This window comes from Metopolophium dirhodum, chromosome 7, assembly GCF_019925205.1.
Source record: "Metopolophium dirhodum isolate CAU chromosome 7, ASM1992520v1, whole genome shotgun sequence".
Classification (NCBI taxonomy): Eukaryota; Metazoa; Arthropoda; class Insecta; order Hemiptera; family Aphididae; genus Metopolophium; species Metopolophium dirhodum.
In genome coordinates this window covers 5,922,522-5,947,209 of record NC_083566.1, presented here as the reverse complement: position 1 = coordinate 5,947,209, position 24,688 = coordinate 5,922,522, and the positions used below count along the sequence as shown (strand labels likewise).

General features: G+C 27.0%; 1 protein-coding gene across 5 annotated transcripts in view; it reads left to right on the top strand.

Annotated features, from left to right (window-relative positions):
* LOC132948199 (aryl hydrocarbon receptor nuclear translocator homolog) overlaps window positions 1–24,688 on the top strand; it is a 42,789-nt gene that overhangs the window by 2,592 nt on the left and 15,509 nt on the right. For 3 of the 5 annotated variants that reach the window (XM_061018572.1, XM_061018573.1, XM_061018571.1), the window contains exons 1-2: window positions 13,436–14,018; window positions 20,789–20,866. In XM_061018572.1, the coding sequence (XP_060874555.1) occupies window positions 13,837–14,018; window positions 20,789–20,866 (260 nt within the window). In that variant the 5' untranslated portion in view covers window positions 13,436–13,836. Of the gene's footprint in view, window positions 1–13,435; window positions 14,019–20,788; window positions 20,867–24,688 lie in introns of those variants that run through there. The other 2 variants (XM_061018575.1, XM_061018574.1) reach the window with 1 other exon arrangement.

The following is a 24,688-nucleotide window of genomic DNA, read 5'->3' as shown; positions in this document are numbered from 1 at the left end:
TATGGATTACCTATACCGATTAACCAAAAAAAAAAAACTAAATTATTTTCTTACATTATGATATTTGAATACATTTTATTTTGCTTTAACTATTTGGTTAGATATTGAAATACCTACTCCAAAGAATATTCTGCACCGGAATATGAAATTAATAATTATGCAACTAAAAAATCTTAAAAAATGATAAGTATATTAATTAAAATAAAGTGAATAATAAACATTTTTAATGCTGTCTTAGTGGATTAGGTATTAACAATTTTAGTAGTTTTCTCTTTTTTTTATGTAGGTACACGTACAATTGATTAATTTTTGAAACATTTAAAATATAACAATAGGTACTTGATTTTATTTTAAGTTTACTTTATTTCATTGTATACATTATAAATGCAGTTATTAATAGTTGAGCTATAAATAATAGTTCATACTAATACCTATTAAAAAAAAAAAATTGTATTTTAATAAAGTAAGATAACAAACAAATGTATTGACATATTCATCAAAATTAATTGAACAGTAATTAACAAACGACAGTTTTGGATCAAATTACTTTTTATTGTACAGACTTATGAAAGTGCAAAATCCTTTTAGAAGAGTTATCGCACATTTTTAACTAATGTTAATTGAGTATGTGGTATAAACTAATAATAGTTCTATCAGACTAGTTAATGAATGTCTACATGTCACTTAATCATCATCAATGACTATAATTATGCCTTATGATAGTTGATTGATTATTAATGAAATTGGATTTAGTTATTCACGAGGTTATTCATAATATGTCATTACTAACTGAATAACCCGGCGTTGCCCGTGAACAAATTTTGATTATAAAAAAATAGTTAACTCTTTTTGGATATAATTCGCTGTGCATATGGATAGAAAATCATTTATGTATTTTAATTTTAATATAAGATAAAATAAAACCTATATTACTATATTAGTATATCTTTGTAGTTGAAAAAAATGTTTATACAGTGTACCTAAAATAGTATTGAAGTCATAGTTGATCCTCCCAAATTTTTAGTATTATTTTTAATATTTATACCTATATTAATATATTTTGGGGGTTATTTTAATTTAATTCATTTTATTTTTATGGAAAAATCGGCGTAATTGTCCCTAGCTTTGTGAAATAATTTGTGTATATAACCTGCAACCAAAGGCAATCATTAATAAACAAAAAAAAGTTTCAATTTCCACCGTGAATCTTAAGATTCCTGTTTGACCACCTCTTTAAAATATGAATATTAGAAAATCCTTTCTTATTGCACATCTACATCATTAAAGGAACCACTATTCCAAATATCAAGTACGTACATTTTGTATTTTAAAACCAATGTTGTATATTTAAATTAGATATTGCTTGATAGATGGCACTACTGTTGTATTTTCACAACCCTTTATTTTCCCCTAGTTGAATATTCAAAAATTCTTTCTTTAGCCATCATAATGCCATCTGTATGCCAAATTTCAACCCGATACGTCCAATGGTTTGAGCTGTGCGTTGATAGATTAGTCAGTCAGCTAACTGTTTTATATAATATTCAGATAATAAATATTAAATTAAATAATTAGTAAATTTTATAATAAATATACAAGATATTCTATGTAAACATGAATCAAGTTCATGAAGGACATTACCCTACCAACTGTATACCTCAACAATCCTTAGACATATCTCAGGCATTGATATTTTAAAACATAAAATATTTTTCACATAGGTTGTAAGTTGTAATTTATACAATTCTAAGTTAATTTAGGATAGTATTATTGGTTTATAAGTTAAATTTGAATTTTTTCAATAAAATTATTTACAGAATTTGATTCATAAATATTCCAAACTTATATAAAAATATCATGATACCCATTTGTTTAAAATAATTAGACGTTTTAACTATAATAATAAATTCAATAAAATATGAACATTATTAATATTTTGAACTTCATGTAGTTTTGATTTTATAAAAATAATTATATCATATTGGTGTTACATTCAGAAAAAACTCCAAAGATGGGAGAATACCAGTCATCTATTTAAAATCAAAACGTAGCCTAAGGTTCTATAGAGCAATTACCTTCCTACCTACCAATTGTTATAATTGACATCACTACAGTTATTGCCTTCTCTTAGTTTCAATTTTGTTTCTGGTTAACAAACCCTATTATTACATGTGCAGTTTCATAGTTGTTCACCATCATTCATTTTTTTTTTGTAGATTATATATTCAAAAAAGGAATTTACATTCTTCATTATAAGAAGAGTATATTATAGTATATATATTTTAAAATCATTGTAAAATGGCAATTGACATTTTTGAATTTGGTATAGGTACTCAACTATATTATTACTATATGTATAATCTTAGGGGGAAAGTAGGTAACCACTATTCTGTACAGTAGGTCTCAAATATAACTCGTAATTGAGCAAGCCAGTATAATGTACGGTAATGTATGTGTTCAATTTGAATCCAATGATAAATCATTGCATACAAATAATGGTTCTGAACAATGACGATCTGTCAGCTTTTTTTATTTTTAAGTATATTTTATGGTATATTCATATTGCTATTAATATGGTTTATTTTACTATGAGTAATTTGGTTTTGGAAAAGGCATTGTGTGTTTGAAATATATAGGTATATGTTAGCATTTTCAAGTATGTTCCCACAAATAATATTTTTTAATTACAACATTATAACTTAAATCGTTTTTCTGCTTATTAAATATTTATTTTTAACCTCATTGTTTAACTAAAATTAATAATATGCATTTGTATTTTCTACATTTTGAGTATTATGTTAAACAAAAATGTTGTTAAAATTAAATTAAATGTTTGATATTTAATTAACCAGAATACACTAAAATATACCCAAGTTATTTGTAGAGTAGGGTGACCATTTTTATAAAAAAAAACGGGATAAACACTTTTAGGTAGATACTCTTAAAAAAACCAATAATCTCTATATATTAAAATGGATCCCTGTTTCCCTTGGTCATTGCATCACGCGTGAACGGCTGGACCGATTTCGCTAATTCTTTTTTTTGTTGTGTTCGTAATTGTCAGGAGAAGGTTCTTATGTAAAACAATTTTAGGAAAATCCGCCGGAAAAGTAGAAAATTTGGATGTCAAAAATACATTTTATATTTTACAATTTAAATTATGTTGAATAAGCTTAATATTTTAATAAAACACGTCTTGTTTGGATTAATTTTTGTTGTAAGCTTAGAAAAATTGGTCGAACAATTCTTACTCTTTTTAGAGTAAGAAGTTTCATCATTTTCTTTATTACAAACTTTTGATTCCTATTTTTTTGATGAACTGATTGCTTTTAATAATTTTGGTTCAGTTAACATAAAATCATAAAAATCATTATAGGAATTTTTTTTAAAATTTATTTTGAGAATTATAATTGCTTTGATAGGCACAAAAAACCGATTTTTTTCTTCCGTCCATAACACGTTTGTGATAAAAATATTCTCTCTGTTGCTGCATTAGTTCCTGGCATTGCTAGAGAGTATTCTATAATCTTCCAAAAATTGTTGATAAATATATTTTTATTTTTTAAAATTGTGTAGATACCACACCATCTTTCTTGCCGTTATTCTATATTATATTGTTTTGTGTTTATTTCTTTAATTAATTTTTTTTTACAAATAACAATATTGAATATAATAATTTGGAAATAACGGGACAAAATGCGGCCCGTTTGTTGTTTGTCGGGACAATGGGACATGATGATCAAAAAGGGGACAATCTCGTTTTAAATGGGACGTATGGTCATCCTATTGTAGAGCAACTATATTTTATTTACCTCATTCACTGCCACACTATTTATCCACTGCAACTTGTGTTCCTATGCTACGTAAAATAAAATATTTATTGTAATATTTTTTTTACTTTCTAATTTTTTGATATGGATTTTGAGATTTATATGATCTAATTATTTAAGTATACAATGATGCAAGCCAAGGTTTCATAAGCTTGTACAGTTATCAACAAATGAGAATATTATAAAATATAAGAATATAATAGTACGTCTGCAGCAGTGAAACGGTTAATATTATATTTAAGTATATAGTAAGATTTAATCAAATGTTTAACCTCTGTTTTTTGAGTTCTATACAATTGAGTTGTACAGTAGGTTAGAAATGTTCAATGGAAAAGACAAAAAAATGAGTATGAGACTTCTGTTTTTACTACTGTATTAACATTTTTTTTGTTGTATTCCATCAATATTTCATTAAAATTTTTATTACTAAGCTAAAAAACATATCAAATTGCATCTTACACATATATTATACATACAGCATCTGCATTACATATAATTATAACTAATAACTTATAAGTAATAATTATTAGGCAATAGCCTATGCGAAAATTAAATTTGACAATTCTCAATGTACATTGTTAGTTTTGATGGCAAACATGCAACATGACTTCTATTCCTACCATATTTTGGATAACACAACACAAACAAAATCTTATGTTGCTTAGTTGAATGTGTTTGTTTGGTAAACAATTGCGTTTCAGAAGTTTATTGTTTTAAAAAACAAACTGTTAAAAAACATAAATCTATGATGTATTATTCATTTTATGAACTGTATTCAATTGATATCCATTTTAGTTACATACCAAATAAGGAATATGGATTAAGTTGTATTATATAAGTATGATGTTATTGTAATATGCTTTCATCTGAAACTAAATAGTGTAGTTGAATAGTACGTTTAAATATATCTAGTTATTATTAATTATTTATGTTAGAATTTATATTAATCAAATATAAAAATATTAATTTATCATCTGTTTACGAGTAGGCTTAAACATTTTCTTAAAAGTATTTGTTTCTAAATAGAGCGATAAATGTCATTAGTTTTATAATTGTGTGTGTATTACTAATCAATATCCTAATTTGTTTATTTTGTTTGTGAACATATATTTGCAGTAGAAATGTTCCAAATAGTATGGTCGTATTTTTAAATCTACAAATCCCTATTCTGACATAACTTCATAAAACTTAAAAATTGTACACAAGTCTATCTTGAATCTTAATAATGTAGTGTACCTACATTCATTTATTGAAGATAACACATATTACAAACCAGGTAGGTACACTTATAGCGCTAAATTATTTTTTTTTTTTTTTCCGTTTGAACTGACAGCAGAGGAGGATCTGTGTGAACACTACTACTCCTCTGCTGCCATCGTTTATTAATGTTTAATAAAAACGTAGCGCTAAATTATTGGGGTGGTTTATTATTATTTTAATTTTAAATATTTATATTTTTACTAGGGCCGGGCCGGGTCGGCAACTCTAAATTTTGACTCATTTTGAACTATTTATAGGCATACGAAATTTTCTAACTGTATTAGTTTTCATTGTTAATGTCGATGAAAAAAATGTTCGTTCTGTTAAAAAAACGTGAACATTTACTATAAGGATTCTCATACGTTGTTTTTAATAGAAATTAAAAAAAAAAGTTGAGCGTAGATCCACAATATTTTTTTATGGGTGTGTTAAGTTATAATCACAAAAATGTACAAATTATTTTGAGTTATAAATTCATAAAATAATGTCTTTTTATACCTAAGGTTTGAACAATTAATATAAATTTTCTCATAAGCCTATCTACCTGAAAGTCAAATTAGACTTTTGTTTGAAGTTTAAATTTTTAACACATTCGATATTCGCTCAATTTCTCATGGGACGATTTCCTTATTCTGTGGTACTAATGCCGGTATAGTCTATTAAGAAAAAGAGCACACCAGATTTACGTAACAAAACCGGTTTTGACCGTGGCCGCCTGGTGTCGTCTTATTCTGAATATTGTATAGTACTACCTACTTATAGTATTATAGGCTGACAGACCGTTTTCGCTCAGAATCGTTTTTCGTTAACTATGATTTTATATCATTGAATTAAAATTTAACACACTGATTACAGTGACTATTCTGGACATCTAATTTACAGCACAGCATTCCCCACTTGTCTGCTTTTTTTATTTTTATAAATTAACAATTTTGAAATGTGGCTCAAAGGATCGAAAGTAGTTTAAATACAAAATACCATTTGTGTTCAAAATTATCATCGGTGTAAAACTCAACTTGGTAGACTGGAACTCTCGTAAAGGTCTGAAAAATAATTGTGAATATAGGCATTATAATATGACATGTGCGTGTGAGTGTGGAACGCTTACCCCGCTTGCTGTCGAAGGATTCAAAATAGATTTCATAATAAATTGAAATATGTTTTAAAATAATCACTGGAGTATAACTCAAGTCAGTAAGTTGGAACGCATGTAGGTAAATAGTAGTAACGCAATAGTAGGTGTACTTTTCTCCAAATAACGAAAGTGTGGGACTCCTTAAAAATGAGTGATGATATTTTTTCAAAACCGAAAATGTTCAGTTACCTACGAAATATTACATAGGTATAATACATTACGAATCGTAACTTAATAACAATAACGTTTTCGATGGTTGTCGCCGACAACATATTGGAAAATAGGAAAAAAGTCGCTTTGTTGTAGGGTAAGTTTCTAGTGTAATTATCGTTATTAATTATTGAGTCGGTTTACTTGGATGGATGGGTTGAATTTGAATTCATTAATTATTGCTTACAAAAACGATTCTCAGCGGTAATGCTGCAGCTTTTTGATACGCCTATTTATAAGGGTATTTTATAATTTACTTAAATTGTAATAAGTAGTTAAATAAGCAGTGATCGAAATGACTCAAGATAAGTGGAAGGATGTCTTACAATTCAGATTTCCTGATATCATCATAACATTCTTCTATTCTTCATCTAACAAAAAAGTAGAGGGATGCTATCCCTCCGTATCCCATCCCACTTCGAGCACTGTAAATAAGTAGTTTATTTTTCCATAAGTAATACGTTATTAACTATCGCCAAAAACATACCTATTACACATTTATTAGTATCTCATGTCATAATCTATTGTTCTTTATTTATGAATTATTATCACATAGGTATATCGTATATAACGGTTCGGATAGGTTCATGTTAGTCTAATTAGCTTAACATTAGACTTAATATATTGAAAATTAATTGAGCCGGTATAAAGAAATTCAAAAATGAAAGAATTTGCAAGTCCCTACGAAATTAATATTTTTTGAATATAATAATGCATTTGAATACTTACATATAATGTCTTAATCTACAACATAATAACTAAAATCATTTTTTTTTTGTTTAAATTTTCTACCTAATAATAAAATTGACGTTCAATTTAAATTACTAAACTTATTTTTGAACATATTTAGTTCAGTGCGTTCGATGAACACCTATAATTCTAGGCTCAACATCTTAAAAAAAAAAAATCAGTCACCTTGATTCGGATTCTGACTTTTCTGCAAACTTCTCCAATTCAAGATATCCATTAGTAATAAACTATTAATTTTTGAAGCTTGCGCGACGCGTTGGCTGCTATCAGTCACGCAACGTGACTGAGAGTAAGTAACGGCCGCTGCCACTAGTTCCCGGATGGATAGGCGTATCAACCCTACGGATTTTACAGGCTAATGACCTCAGTTGTCAAAGCCTTAATCCAATAAAAAAATTTTTAAAGCTATCATCAGACTAGTGTGGTTTTATGGAATCAACACATGCCAAACCTTCCAACTTTAGATCAATTCGCATGCATTCCAGTCCATTTACCATTGATTCATCAAAAACAATCTCCTTAATGACCTAAAAATTCCAACGCTTGCCAAATTAACTTAATCGTACTATACCTTAAGGTTAATGTTATTTTTTTCCTATGAATTCATTTTCATTCAAACTCGTATCAAATTAATAAATAATAAGTTATATTCTCGTATAACGCCACTGATATCCATTATGTAGTGATGTTTAAACGGACCAAACCTTATTTAAACCGTCTGGTAGCCCTACAACTCATTTATTTACATAGTCTATGTATTTAAGAGGAAGCCGCATCCGCATGTTGTCTCCGTGACTCCGTCTTACAAGTGCGCAACATAGCAAATTGTACGCTCAGCAGAACACGTGTAGCTCCGTTAGATTACAAATTAGAGTGAATTGACCTATTATCAAATTAAGAAGTAAGAATATTATATATCTAGGCAATAACATTAGCTTTTTATTATAATTTAATTTTAAAGCGAGTTATGAGTATTTTAAAATTGTCAATTATCTGTATATCTTATAATTCATGGAAACTCAGAACAAAATAGAAGAAAGTACAAATAAATTAATCAATATAATGGGACTCAAAATAAACGAGAGCAAGGCAAAATATATGATCATGAGTAGACGCCCAAGAATTTTGCAAAAGTTATCAATTGATGAATATACATTTGAACAAGTAGAACATCTTAAATATTTAGGGGTAAATCTAAATAATAAAAATGATATGCATTATGAAATAAGATTAAAGCTAAATGCGGAAAATCGAGGATACTATTCAATGAACAAAATGTTAAGCTCTAAACTCGTATCCAGAGAAACCAAAAGGAAGCTATATATCTCATACCTATGAACAGGGCCGGATTTAAGAATGTGGGCCTCCCCTTAGAAGTAGATATTTTTTTTTACTATGACCTATAGTAATTTATTGCTGTGAGACGTGGTCGATAACTAAAGGGGATGAGACAAAGTTACTAACCTTTGAAAGGAAGGTCCTTAGAAAAATATATTGCCCTATATACAACACGGAAACATGAAAGGAGAAATGCAGATACTGAGAGGTAGAATTTTTACAAAATTCGTCAAAATCACGAAAATTAGCAGATAATTTTGTGTTAAAAACTCATAAAAAATGTTCTTTTTATGTCTATGATTTAAAGCGTAATAGATTCTTCATAGGGTTTATCACCTTAGATCATAAACAATGGATAGAATCATATGAACAATTTGTGAAACCAACAAAACTGTAGGACCTCAGTGATATGCGCATGCGTGTGGTTTCTTATCATTAATGTTTGGCGCAGATTGATATATGATAAGCAGTCGCGCAAGCGCAGATGTCACAGGTCCTATAGTTCCTATGTCGGCTTCAACTCATTTTATACGCGTAATATGCTATGACTCCCTCCATCCATCGTATATGAAGATAAAGGTGAAAACCTTTGATCATATATTTGACATTATCAAAAATAAAAACTTAACCGGAAAGTTTTATAATTTTTTTTTTTTTTTTGAAGTTCAAATGTTTACGATATTAGATTATTACCAAGTGTTTATTTTATTACTTTAGTAGGTTCTATATACATAATAACATTTTCAAAATATTTGAACTCTTTGAGTCAATTATTAATGACATTTTCAATTTTCGTATATTTAAGTTTATTTTCTTTAAATATCGATAAAAAAAATGTCGTTAGGTACCTGCAAAACTTTACAATTTAATACAAGGTTCCTCATAAATAGTACTGTTGTAACCAAAAAATCTTAATATTATAGGTTTTTTTATAGACATTTTAAGTTCAAATGTTGACGAATATAGAAAAATAACAATGTTAGTTATTTTGTTGTAATTCAAAAATTCCCCAAAGTGGTATTGACACAAAAGTTAATAAAATAATGTAATATTATGATAAATATATTGGTATATAATATATACTATTAAATTAAATATAAATTACCAATTATAATTGAATTATAGGGGATTAAATTCCGCAAAAAGTACTATCTAGATCCAATATTCTACCAGACAACAATATCAAAGCTGATTATTAAAGCATTTTTAATACTTTAAATGGTGATAACAATTTTATTATAAGATAACAATTTAAAAATCATCATCTCGCAATCTCAAATGGAACTGTAAAACCAATTCGTCAATATTAATTTTTTCCTTCACTCTGTTAATCGACTGGCTTGGTTTACTAAGTATACAAGAGTTCCAACAATGCGCTGCGTCCTTCACAATACATCATGAGTGCTAAAATATGTCTTTACTAAAATTTAAACAGAAATTAATAATATTTTTGATTTAAATTGTGTATTTCGTGCATAAATGGTGCACAATTTATTATAGGTACCTGGTAACTATAGTAAGAATTAGTAAATTATTACTTTTATGTGGTTTTTATTTTGAACATAAAAGATCTTAAATTTTTTTACATAAAATGTTTTGTATTTTTGAGTTTTTACTGTACTAAAATATAGTTGGTTTGTTAGTAAATGTATAATATGTATATTTTGTATTTTTGTTATTTATTTATTATGTAAAGCAAAGGATAATCGTATGTTCAAAGTGTGGGTACCTACATAGTTTTTTTACGGTTGACGAATATCTGATGAACGTGATGTACAGGGCCAATGATAAGATCTATTCGGTTATTTATAACTACCCAGTAAGAATCTTTTGATGTTTATAATAAATGTACAAGATGTTAAAATATAAAACATGTCACCAGGTAAATATTTATTATGAAATACAAAAAAAATTAATAAAAAACGGGGTTGGTATTGTCCTGGAATTATTAATATATTCTTTTATACCATTTATATAAATAGTTATTGTTCTCTATATTTGATGATTGATCTGACGAATCAAAACTTTGAATCTCTGATAGTAAAAAATAATGTCAGAAGAATGTTTTATTAAGTATATAAATATTTATGTGAAAAGATAAATAACTTTCGGTTTTTTAATAATAGTTAGCTGATCGCTTTACCACGCTATGGTTTTCAATTTTTCGGAGAAAAAATATACATTTAACATACATTTTAATTATTTATGTAAAATATTAATTTATTAAGTATATTATATTATTGAAAACATTAGAGATATTACAATTAGGTTCTTACGGATATCGTACATTTCGTAAATGTTGTGTGTAAACAAAAGCTATTTAAAAAAATAAGCTGGATAAATTTGGGTAAAAAAGATAAAATCTATTATGCTCATACATAATAACATAAGTATATCAATATAATATTATGTATATTTTCAACGCAGTAGTATACCTATCAAATGCATACAGATTATCATCCATGGAATTATCTAACGAATAATAAAAAAATATAATAATATATAGATACCTCTAGTATATTAACCTAATAAAAAAAAATCTTTATAAATAATTCCCCCTCCCCAACTATTAAAAAGAAATTTGTTGCTGTGCCTAACCTATCGTTAATTTAATAATATTATTTACGACTTATAAGAATATCGCTGAAAGACTTGGTTTAGTTAATATTATTATAATTATTTTGTCTATTATCTTCCATCTACGTACAATATTATAATATCTATGCTTATGTTATTAATTTCATTTTTAAGTTTGTTATGTATACATTTTTATAGAGTTGCACTCAAAAAAACATGCCTAAAATGTGTTAAATTCTATCAGTTGAGAATTGAATAATGTACAGTACAGTATCTTTTAATTTGATTAATAGGTATAATAGGTATATGTATTAAAAAATGTATCAAATCATAATTGTTTTCATTTAATAATTGTTGAGTTGTATACCAAGTCTTAAATATAAAGTGAGCATCCATAGGTAGTTGTTTCTATAAATCGCGGAAAAAAGCCCAGAAATATAAATATGAACACAATATTATGTATACGTCATGATATATTGTGTTATAATTTATAAGTTATAAGCCAAAAAACATAAGTCTTAGGTATATACATTATAAATACTAAAATGTATACAAAAATTACACAATTATATAAATAATAATATAACAAGTTAATACAAAACAGGTGGTAGTATAATATATTTAGATAACCTAAGACTTATGTTTTTTGACTTATAACTTATAACACAATATATCATGACGTATAATATTGTGTTCATATTTATATTTTTATTTTATTTACAATCTATATTTTATACAATTAACAATTAATTATTATTTTCATTATAATATATTATATTTTGTCATAGTTGCATGGTAATTACTAATTAGGAGTAAAGTATACATGTGTTCACATTTATATTTATATTTCTGGGCTTTTTTTCCGTGGGCTTTTTTCTATAGGCTTTTTTTCCACCTACCTATTTATATAGATAAATGATATTGTTTAAATCAATAATTATATATTATACGATACAAACTTTTTAGAAAAAGATAAAAAATAAAGGACTTGAACGTCCTTTCTTTCACTAATCGAAATAATAACCGTTAGAAATTATATGTGTAACATATGTTTAGTTCTCAGTTTCGTTACATAAATGGGGATAAAAAAAATAAACTACGTCTCCAAAAGGAAACTATCTATCACTTGGGGTTCAGACATGATGCCCCGACAAAGATCTAATCTACTTATGTGTCAATGTGTCATATTGTACCTACCAAGAATTAGGGGAAAATAGTATCATTTTTTAGTCCTTTAGTTGTATTACACTCGTATATTATTTTTATTCATTCCACATAATGTATTTTTTACTTTGCTTGTGTGTAATCATTTACACTTCCAATAAATAAATAGTGACTAGTGACTAGAAGACTTGTGACTCCTTGGTAGTGTGCATAGCATATATTATGCGTTTTATATGAATACATTAATACTATATTCTTATTATCATTCATTCTTATATTTTGTGTTCGTATATAATATAATATATACTATAATAATTTTACAAAAAGTACATTTACATTCTTTTTAAAATAATAAAAAAATCTATTTTTTTTGTAACCACGTCAGAAAAATGAATTCCGTAGAATAATGTTAGTACCTATATAAATACTGTATTGCTAAATATTTTTAAATAATTTCATAAAGTGTTATACCTACCTATTTTATGTAATAATATTATGAGCATTGATTATTAATTATTATATATTACCTATATATTATATATTATATTGTAATCGATGATGTAGGGCATTTTCACGCTGTTCGTTGCACCTTCACTCTATTTCTGTGAAAATTGTACATCTGTATTATTCTGATGGAACTGCAACAATAATAGTACTATAGTAGGTATACTATTATTTCGTTAAACTTCATGAATGTCCAACTTTTGATATTTTCACCAATCGAATATAGCACAAAAATACGTCATTCTATACTTTCGGGAGTCGTCGACCTGTTCTCCCCTAGTGTAGTTGCGTATTATATTATACCTTAAATGCAAAGTACCGCTCGCCCTAATAAACGGTTCATTTTTTTTTTACTTCCCTCCTCTTCGGTATATTCCTATTCATCATCATATTATACGATAAACCCGACACACAACGCATTAACCGCGCGCGCTATCGGCGTTACCTAGCAATGCTTGTCGGAATCTTGTTTTTTCTTTAAGCATTTCCCCACGATCGTACTCTTGCGGCGCGGTGGTGGGGAATGCCTCTCTCCAGTCCCCTCCACAATTCCCACTACTACCGCCGTCGCCGTACAACACAGACCGTGTAATGCGTGTGTACCTGTGGCGATGGCGATGGCGGTGGCCGGTGGCGGCGGCGGCGACGACTGTGGTCGTCCGGTTCACTGTTCAGTCTTCAGCGTACTCGCGTCGTTCGCGTTACTCGGCTCTGCGTACCGGAGTTAGTCCACGTGCGTGTTTATGATAATATAGATATATATTAGTTATATATTTTATAGTGTTTGTGTGTGTGTGTGTGTGTGTGTTAACATCTCATCACTCGCAGTTCGGGTTTAGTGAAATAGGAAAATTGTTTTTTTTTCAGTTTTCGTTTTTTTAATTATATATAAAAATATAATATTTTTTTGGTGTAGTTCGTCTCGATAATTCCGTTGGTTAATTTTTTATGGTGTCTCGCGACATATATGTCGTCTCGGCGACGACTTCCGGACGCGAAGACGTCGCGACCGCGGTGGTGTTATGAGCAACGGTTGGCGGCTACGACTACTGCTGTAGCAGCAGCCGGATGTACGGATACGCGGGTCCGCCCCATTACGGGGCCATCGAGTCCTCCGCGGGAGACCCGGGCGGCTATCTGCAGCCCGGTCCCATACCTATGGCCATGGTCATGCCCATGCCGGCCGTCTGTGAACCACCACCACCGCCGCCGCTTCAAATTCCCGACGAGGCGATACAGAAACGGCGGAGGTATATTTTAATACTTATAATACCTTATAAAGTGATATAAATGAAATAAATTATAGTAACGAATTAAAATATATACAATATATTTTATAGCTGTTGTGGACGAAATAGATATGTACCTATATATTATTTTAGGATGTGATTTTACTCGTGTCGATCCAGCGGTTATCATTGCCCACTCGACGACGCCCCCTCTTCCCACTTAAAATCCTTCATCGACTGTAGAGCGTGTAATTACTAATTACAAACTATACTCTCAATTATAATATTATAATAATAATGATGAAAATATATGTATGACCAGTTTGTTTAATAATATAATTAATTTTTTTTATGTAAACAACAACGTCACGTTGGGTCACACAAGGCTTATCGCTATATTATATATACATATATGTTATAATAATATAATATTATATTATGTTCTGCAATCGGTCGATGTGGTCGGTAGACCTGAGGTGTGATATAGTATGACGAAACCACTGCCTGTTTTTCCGTAGAAAACAACGAGATACCTTAAGAGTTATGACAATAGACCGTTATTATTGTGGTAGAAACGGTGACGATTAGAAAACATAGAAAACATACTTACTATTATGGTGTTAGCCGTAAGGTATATTAATATATAATTTATGTTATAATGTGACAATTATTAAAATCTTGACGGGCTGTCTTGTTGTCAAATTCTATCTATAATACCTAATTGACTCCCTCCTATTCGTTAAACTATTTGATAATACATAAATACAATTAATTATCTACATTAATAATTAAACTTATAATAACATAACTTGAGTTTTCAAATAAAGAATGGTATTTTGTGTATTGATTTTGTTCGACGACACGTGTACCAAATCTATATACCTACTATAGTGAATAATTGCTAAGTGACGTATTATATTCATAGTATGAGGTCTCTGATTATATCGCATATATTATATTATGAATTGCTTTTTTGTATACTACATTAATTATTTCATAAATTAACATTTTTTACAAAATATGCATGTGCATTTTATACATTGTAATATGTTTAATAAATATCAATACTAATAAATATCATATGAATACCGGTATATAATATAATTTACAAATCTGACAAATGATAGTATAATATTATAATATGTAGATATAAGATTCTTATGTTCCAATTAATTTACAAGTAAACTTTAATCATAATAAGTATAATTTACACAACATTTTACATTAGGTACATTGTGTACATTTTAGTTTGAAAATAATATTTTATAATAAATAATATGTACCTACTTTGTATCGAATAAAAAACTTATAAATATTGTTTTAAATTTATAAAATATATATGAGGTAGGTACCTACTTATATTTGCACTTTATAGTATGGTAGTAAAAATATAATTTTATTTATCTAAAACAACTATGTATTTTTCAGGTTTCTGTTACCAAAATAAGAACATTGTTTTAATGCCTTACTGCCTTAGGGCTTAGACTAAATTATAAACATTGTAACCGATATAAATATTTTAACACACTGTGACACTTTGATGTTAACAGCTTGTAAAAAAATAAATATTTTAATCAGTTGATTTTGTTTAACTAATGAGTAGTTTTGACTTACTAATTTATTGCATGCGTTTTGTTCTTGCTATTATATTTACGGTAGGTAGTTAAATATGCGTGCGTGAGTGTGTGTGTATTGTATAAGGTTAATGAATTAGAATGTTATCGGTCGGTGGTCTAGTAATTGTTTTTACCCCATTGATTTTTTTTAAACTAGCACTTAAAGTTTTTACAATAATTTTATGAATTTAATAAAAATACTAACTGTAAGCATAAAAAATATTATTAAAAATCCATAAATGTTAACTAATTAGGTATCTGTTAATAAAATTACTTTCAAAAAAGTATATCGACAATCTTGTTGGAGGATGTTTTCCTGTTTCATTTTCGTAACATTGCAACAAATTTATCAGATATTTGTATAGTAGTACTATTTATTATAAATTAGAGATCCATGCTAATAATAATAATTCCCGTTGTTTTTATGGATTGTAAACATATCTTATTTTGAATGTTTCGAAATTTCATAGGTATATTATATGTTAAAAAGGTAATCGGAATAAAAAGTTTTTTTATCCAGGGATTTTTTTCCGGGATTCGTTTTAAAACTAGGTATATAAATACATTTTTAAAATGTGAGAGGTTCCGTAGAATTTTAATTTAACTCATAAAATATAACTGATAGATTATACTCCTATAAGTCTATAAATGTTAAAATGGGTTGGTATTAATAATGTAAACATTTAATAATTAATACTGATTGATTGTAAAAATGTAAAATTATTTAATTTAATAATTATTATTATACAACCATGAACTAATAGCAAAATCGAATAAACTGCAAAAAACTCAATCTCGTTATGAAATTTGTAAAATAAAAATGTACTAGAACTATTTAGGGTTCCGGTTAATTCAGCTGCTAGGCTCTGCAGCAAATTCTAGTAAAACATTTTAACATTAAATTTCTTGCAAATAGGTATCAACTTATATTTAAAAAAAAATTATTATTACAAATTAAATTCCAATTTTCTGATTTTTTCTGAACTAATACCCCTATTTCCTTCACTGTATATTAAAATAGGTATACTTGTTTTAAAGAATAGAAAATTTAGTCTTCAACATTGAATATACATTATACATTCAATACGGTTTTATCAATATAATATGTCTATGTTTAATTAACATTACTTCGAGATTCACAATTTAAATTTTAAATCAATTTTGTAACTACATATTTAACAATTTGCATAAATACTGGATGACTCTATACTGCAGATATATGTATTTTTGTCAACAGTGATTAATATTCAATATTAATTATTACTTAAATCACCTTTTTGTTTGTTGATAATACGCTTTACCTACGGTTTATATTACTTATAAGTTATAATGTATAAACAATAAACATTAATATTTTTTAGGAATTGCTTGATCTTAAGCAATTTTACTAACAGCTGTAGTTAATAGTTTAGAAGATAATAATGTAGTTATGTATTATTTTTTTTAAGTTCTAAATATTTATATTTTTTATACAGTTGTAGATGTTTGGAAAATAATTAGTATGATAGAGTACTACCATAAAAATAAAAAAATAATATATTAATATTGTTAAGTTATTTGTTTTTAATCATCGAAACTTATATAAATTATAAATATTTACAGGTCTTCCAAATTTCGTGAAACATAAATGGTTGGGATTATATTGGTTCTTATGAGATCCCCACCATTTTTGTTACACACAATTTGGAAGACCGTGTTTATACATTATGTACCAAAAGTAAAGCATCACCACAAATATCTCCTAGGTAATTTTTTTTTAATTTGGATTTTTTTTATATATTATATCTGTTGAAAAACAGTATTTAAATATACTAATTTACCATGGAGATAATTTAAGCGATGTGAGACACGCAGTATATATTATATTATATATATATACACATAGAATAGAATAGGTATATTAAATGAATATTATTTAGAAATAACAAAACTAATTAATAATATTTAATAATACTAAAAAACAATTTCATTTCGATCGAGTAAATTATTAGATATTAGACGTACATTTTCATGGTTACTATTTGTTTATACTTGGTTTAAATAATAATATTTTATATTTTATAAATACAATTCATTTGTCATGTTTTGTTTTTTAAACAGTAAAATAAAATAAAACTTTAGATTGGCTTATATAAAAAACAACTTTAAATATGAAAAACTCTTTTTATTTTTTGTCATGTGTTAAATGTATCCTCAAATATCAGTTTTTTCGAAGGTAATATAAAAAAAAAATACAAATAATTGTCTGTTTAGACTATTATAATGCCTTTCACGTGTAGAATGTTGTGAACCATTAATGTAACTACGTATACATATATAATCCCAAAACAATACAGTTCTCGTCTAGATTAATGGTAGCAAAATCGGAGCTTAATTGACCTTTATCAAACAAACACGTACCGGACACACGTGTATCACTAATATAATTTTGTAATTGATCGATAACATCAACAAATAAATAATACTATAACTAGTTTCAATATTTTTATAGGTTGCATTCATTGTTAAAAAAAATAAATATTGTATGGTAATGGTGTGATAAGTAATTATATTAATAATTTAAGTTATGCAAAAATAAAAATATACGTATTTTTAGAGTGTGCATTTTCAGTTTAATTATTATTATAAAAACTAGCATATGTTCTACCTAAATTACTAGTACTTATACTGCCTAACTGTAAGTACAACTTCTAACGTGTTGCAATTATATTGATCAGTATTCAGTAGCACAAAAACATTCGACCCTTCTAGATTCTAGTAATTTTTTGAATAAGTGAATTTTTTTTCTTTATAGTTATTGGCAATTAGTATATAATGTATATTATGTATATTATGCTAGAATGATAGAATGCCAGAATGCATTATTATAATTTTTAATATAACAATAGTTTAATGATAGATTTAAAAAAAATATTTTTACTTTTTAGACGAGTACACTTATCAGTCAACTATTCATGGTCTTTTTAATTGAACCTAAACAACGTATATTACTAAATAGTAAAAATAATATTTACCTAACTATTGTAATCAAAATATGAAACCTACTCTAAAATATGGATGTTATTACGTCATGTTTCTTATTCAATTAAATTATTAATAAGTACAAAATTATACACTATACATATTATATTGGGTATATATTGTCAAATTTACAATATAACCAACGCAATTCAAATAATTATGGTTAAGAAATGTTATCCTGAATTAAAATAGTATTAAAACAATTTTTTTTAATCGGTTATAGAAATATAAGTAGGTAGGTACAGGTACTTTAAACTTTTTTATAGTTACGGTATAAAATTCGTTAAAAAAATAAAGAAAAATGTACTATAATACACCCATAATAGATACCTATTTTATTGAACATTGAACCACAATAATTTATCAACACTCAGATTGATGTACCGCATTTGACACGCCTTCGCGCGCGGTCCTAGTACTGGCGGAGACGCGTGGAGACCGGAGAGGACAACGAACACTATAGCACATTAGTTCCGCTGTATCCTCTGCACTGCATTAGCCAATAGTTTTCCTCACATCACACATGTGTTAGTGTCACAGAATTCTATATCTTCAGATATCAAATAATATGGTTACAAATATATTGCAAAATTATAGATTTCAGAAAAATTCGTTTCTTGAAAAAATCCTTTATAAAAATACATAGTAGGATTTGACTTGACCTTCGTCCATATATCAAAGTAACCATTTCCTCGGCATGAGGTCTGATAGCCAGGTGTTCTCTACTACAGGTGTCCCTTACCCTCGCAAACAATCGTCCCCGGACATTTTTTTTATCGTATTGACCTAAAAATGAAATCGTTTTTGACATTCCAATAATACTACAATAAGAAGTAATGTACCGAAAGGAAACGATTGTTAAATGGAAATAGTTTAAAGGTGTCTCGGAACTTAGAGGTTCTTCTTTGTAATTAGCATAACAATGTACTACACCATGAGGATAATAATAATTTTTCAATAAACTGAATAAAATAAAATGATCCTTCATAATTTGTTTGTAGTGTTATACAATTCATTATCTTCTTTGTATCATATGATTAATGTTGTTTCACCTTCTCAGAATGGTGAAAAATTCTTTGAATTTAGTATAACATATAACACAATGTTTTCATTGTTGGATGAAAAAGAATACTAGCGAAAAAAATCCAAAGAACGTATAGTAATACTAAGCTTGATAATAATATAGAATATATGTATGATCATCAAATTTAAAAAATATAATATACAATGGTACCTACTAACTGTAATAGGTTATTTATTTAAAATTGGTACTCGGTGTTTTATTAATTTCAAATTTTGATTTCATGATTCGTTTTAGTTTTTATGAAAACATTTAATTTTTTTATTCTATGTTCAACGTTCCATAACCAACACTACAAGAATGTCATACATTTTTAAAATGTATAGTTAATTAAATATTAAGAGGTTTGCTTGAAAGATGAAACAAGAATTGATGGTCATCCCCAAAATCTCCAAAATTTTAAATTTTTAACACTTAATTTTTTTATTAAAACTTTATATGAAATAAATTATTTTTAAGGTGATGTAAGTGTTGAATCTGTCTGTAAACTCATGAACACTGTCTACAATTTAAATAAATAATATATTGTTCTTAATTAATTTTAATTCTTATCTTACTGTTTTAAGATGTATATATAACTGTTGTCAGTAACAGTTTTTTATTTTTATAAAAAATAAATGTTTACACCTGTTGTTTATTTTGTATTTATCCAGTACACATTTTTTTTTTTATTAATTAACCCGCGGCAACTTAGGCCATTGGGTGGTTTTTAATTGTGGGAGAGGGTACTGTAGGTTTAAACACGTGTGTTTATTAGTTTGGCAGAAAAATCTAGTGGGCACCTGTAGGTATCTACTATAACCGGATAGGGGATAGCGGTCTCTCTCCAGACACTATGACTGCCCGAAGAGATGTGCCGCCTGTGGCCAGGTTTCGAACCGGCGACGGTGTGCGTCGCAACCAAAGCCTTAGTCCGTTCGACCACTTTGTCCCCCACACATTAATTTATTTATGATAAATAGTAAATATAATATAACGATTACTACAATTTTCAATACTTATATACATATGTAATATTGTGATAACTAATAAGGTATTATATTTATTTAATTTTACTAATTATTTTGTTTTAGATCCGATGAAGAGGATTCTAGCCAGAAATATTCTAGAATGGAAGATGATAATATCCAAGACAAAGAAAGATTTGCCAGGTGAGTGTTTAACAAAATTGGTCAAAAAAAAATTAAAACTTGTTTTTTTTTCTTAGGTATAGCTATAAATTATTTATCAGGCATAATATATTATATTCAATGACAATTTATTATAGTATTGGTGTATACTGTAAAATATTTTATACGTCACTTAATACCTATGGTTTATAAATTCATTAATGATAAATATAAATATAAATTATTCACATATTTACGAAAGTTACTTAATATTACAAAATATAATAATAGATTTAAATTTATTGCATTTATCAATATAAAATCAATATATTTTATGGTTTTAAGTTATTTTTACAGAAAAATGTTTTGTTCTAATTTCTTGTAATCCTAAATTAAAAATGTTTATCAATATATCAGTTTCTGTACTTTCAATTTAAAACTAGTCTAACAAATAATTAACTTTAGTGAACATAGCATGTTATCTCTTACCTTGTTTAAAGAAATAAAGGATTGTTATCGCATCCTTTGAGTTAATGTAGTTCAAGATTTTCCAGCCAGTTGTGTTGCATTTTATGGCATTATGGTAGGGGTAGAATTTAATTTTGTTGTCCCTATTACAAAAGAATAATAAAACAAAGGCTTAAAAATTAAAACAGTAAAAAATTAAAGTAAATGAAGAAAAAAAAATTACTACTTTGTAAAAAGAATGAACCTGCAGCCTTTCTTATCTACCTTCCTCATCCGTTCAATACTGTTTTCCAGATTTTGTATTATTAATTAGGTACACTTCTAAATCTGATTTACAAATTATACTCCCTATCATAATTATATTATTGGTAGGTACAAGGTGTATTTTTAAATACCTATATTAATTATTTATTTGATAAACTAATTTCTTATTCAATAACTGGGTATCATTAAATTACCATTTATATATTTCTAAATTGTATGTAAAATAATGTACACTTATAATAAGATAATAAACTATAAGAACTAAGTAGATACATTTGTTTATTTATGTTTTCTAGTATGATATACACAAATATATTTTTTTCTGAAGACTGTGGAAGTAAAAAGTAAAAGTTTCTTGCAATAATAATAGGTACTAAAAATATTTCTATTTTGGATATAAAACTAGGGCTTTTCAAGTAAATTATTCTCTCAAAATTGTCTTTGTTATTTTCAAATACAAATCCTGATATCACTTTCTTATAAATGGTGTGGCCCACATGTAATTTATTTGAAAGTAATAATAAATTATTTTATGCAAAAAATAATAATAATTGGAGCTCCATTACTTGGTATTACTTACATTTCTTTAATCGATTTTGATAGGTAGTGTTTTTCTTTAACTTTTGAAACCATTTTTTGAATTATTTTCCTTGGTCGTCAGTATTTTTCTTTTACATAGGAAACTACTGATCAAATTATAAAAATAACCTCTCCAAAGTATTTCATTGTTCTAGACTCAATTTCCCTTTGATCAATTACAAAAGTAAAACAAATAGTAAGACCCAATATAATATAATCCTCGGAATTATTTATATTACTGTGAAATGTGTTATAAGTAAGCACCCACTTTTAAAATCTTAATGGTAATAGCTACTATCAAAAGTTAAGTACACCAAATTATCTATGCTTACCTAATCCTTACTACAATTTCAAAAACATTTCCATTGATTTACAATCTAGTAATGCTTATCTGGAAATGCTCTCTGTAATGCTCAGAATTGTTCATAGTAGTTACTTTCAATGATTAAATGTTTGAAAATAAAGATGATAAAAAAAAACAGTTATATAAAATATCATATAGTTGAATAATAATAAAATAAAAATATGTCGATTGAAGATATCTTGCTAGATCTGTAATGAAATACAAACATTTTCATAGGCAATATTTTTGAAAATAAAGTTTTGATTTCTGTTTTTTTTTATTCTTATTATTTATGAATATAACTAGTGTTGTTCAAAGAGAAAAGAATAAGTGTAGTATAAATTATTATATGTTTTTTAATGTTAGTCAAATATCAATAATATTTATGTTTGTGACTCTAAATAATGAAAATATTATGACATCCGAACAATGTCTGTACTGTTAAATTTTAAGTCTCTTGTCTCAGATTTGCAATGTAAATTATCCAATTAAACAGGCAAACAATACACTTATTTTACGAAAATTCTAATATGCGCTGACTAAAATCATCAATTTGTCTTTAAAATATCCAAGGCTAAAAAAGTGGTAATACAATCATTATATAATTTTTAACATTTACTGTGGTATTATGTTTGACAATTATTTCCAATTTATTAAAGTAAAACTATTTACCTGTATAATATTAATACAAATATATTATATTATGTTAAAGTTATATTTACATTTTCTAATTAACATCTCACCCATTTTATTTATACAACTAAAAGTACTTACTGTATATTATGTCGGTATTCTTAATATATATATTGGTCAATAACTTAATATTTTATTTTAATTTGGTGTGGTTTTGTTTAGTCTTTTGGTGCAGTGACATTTATTTCTTAGTATTTATTATCTCACAAAAGTTATATAGGCATAATACTCTTGTCTTTTAAGTCATAAATTACATTTAATATAAAAACATAGGTTATACAATATAGGTGCCTACAATTATTATGTTTTATTTTTAAATGTTCTATTGTTTAATTTGCATTCCAACTGTATCTGTTATACAATTATTCATTTGTTTTATCAATGGTAATGCTTGAGTAATTATACATTAGAATAATAAGTAATTATTAAATTAAATGACTATAACTACACAAAAAAATGAATAGTACTTTTGTTATTGAAAAAAAATTGTTTGTATAAAGTATATATTGTGCTTTCTTAGATCTTTTTATCAAACTGAAAAAGTAATTGCTCGATACATTGTCATACCTGCATTATATTATGATGTCTAACGTACAATATTGTTCAAATTCACAACTTATCAAATTATTCATTCCATGTTCATTCTGAATAATCAATTTAACCCTGGTATTTTAGATTTGGATCGTAGTAGTGAATGTATTAATTTGAGAATGATGTGTTTATTTTATTTTTGTACTTGCTTATATTTTTTTCTGTCCACCTTTTCCATTATTAAAACTGTTTTAATTCCCATTCTTGAGGGTGGTTTCTGGTAGTAAATTTGGAAATAATTGGTTGGTACTTAAGAAAGTTAAAAGTTAAAAATGCCCAATACTTTTAAAAACAATTGGAAATTCCAAACAAAAATTGGGAAAACGAAAATTTTTACTAAAGCCATTTATTTACAAAATCAATTTTTATTTTGTTGTAATTAAAAAATGAATAACTGTAAAAACTTAGGAGGATGTCAGCATACTGTAACGCACAGCATATCAAATTTTAGGTTCACAATTATGATTATAATCATAATAATTTTTAAAATTAGAGTGAAAATAACCTTTTATACAATTTCAAGGTATCTGAAGGGACAAGACCGTTTTCGACCAAAAACGTACCCTTCCCTTTTCGGCCGATTCACTTTTCGACCAAATTTAAAAAATGTCGATTCCCTTTTCGCCCAAAATCGTACCCTTCCCTTTTCGGCCGATTCACTTTTCGACCAAAACAAAAAGTTTTGTAATATGATAATATGTAGAATAAATAATTTATATATAATTTTTGTAAAATAGAATACCCATATACCCATATATTAACATTTTTTTTTTTTTTATTACGATTATTACGATTTATTATATACGATCGGTGATCGTCGACTGTGATGGTTACTACCATAATATATAGTTATATCAGTATAATATGTAGTATGTACCTGCAAGACTGATCGTTATACGTATTGTAGAGAGTCACTATATCTTTCT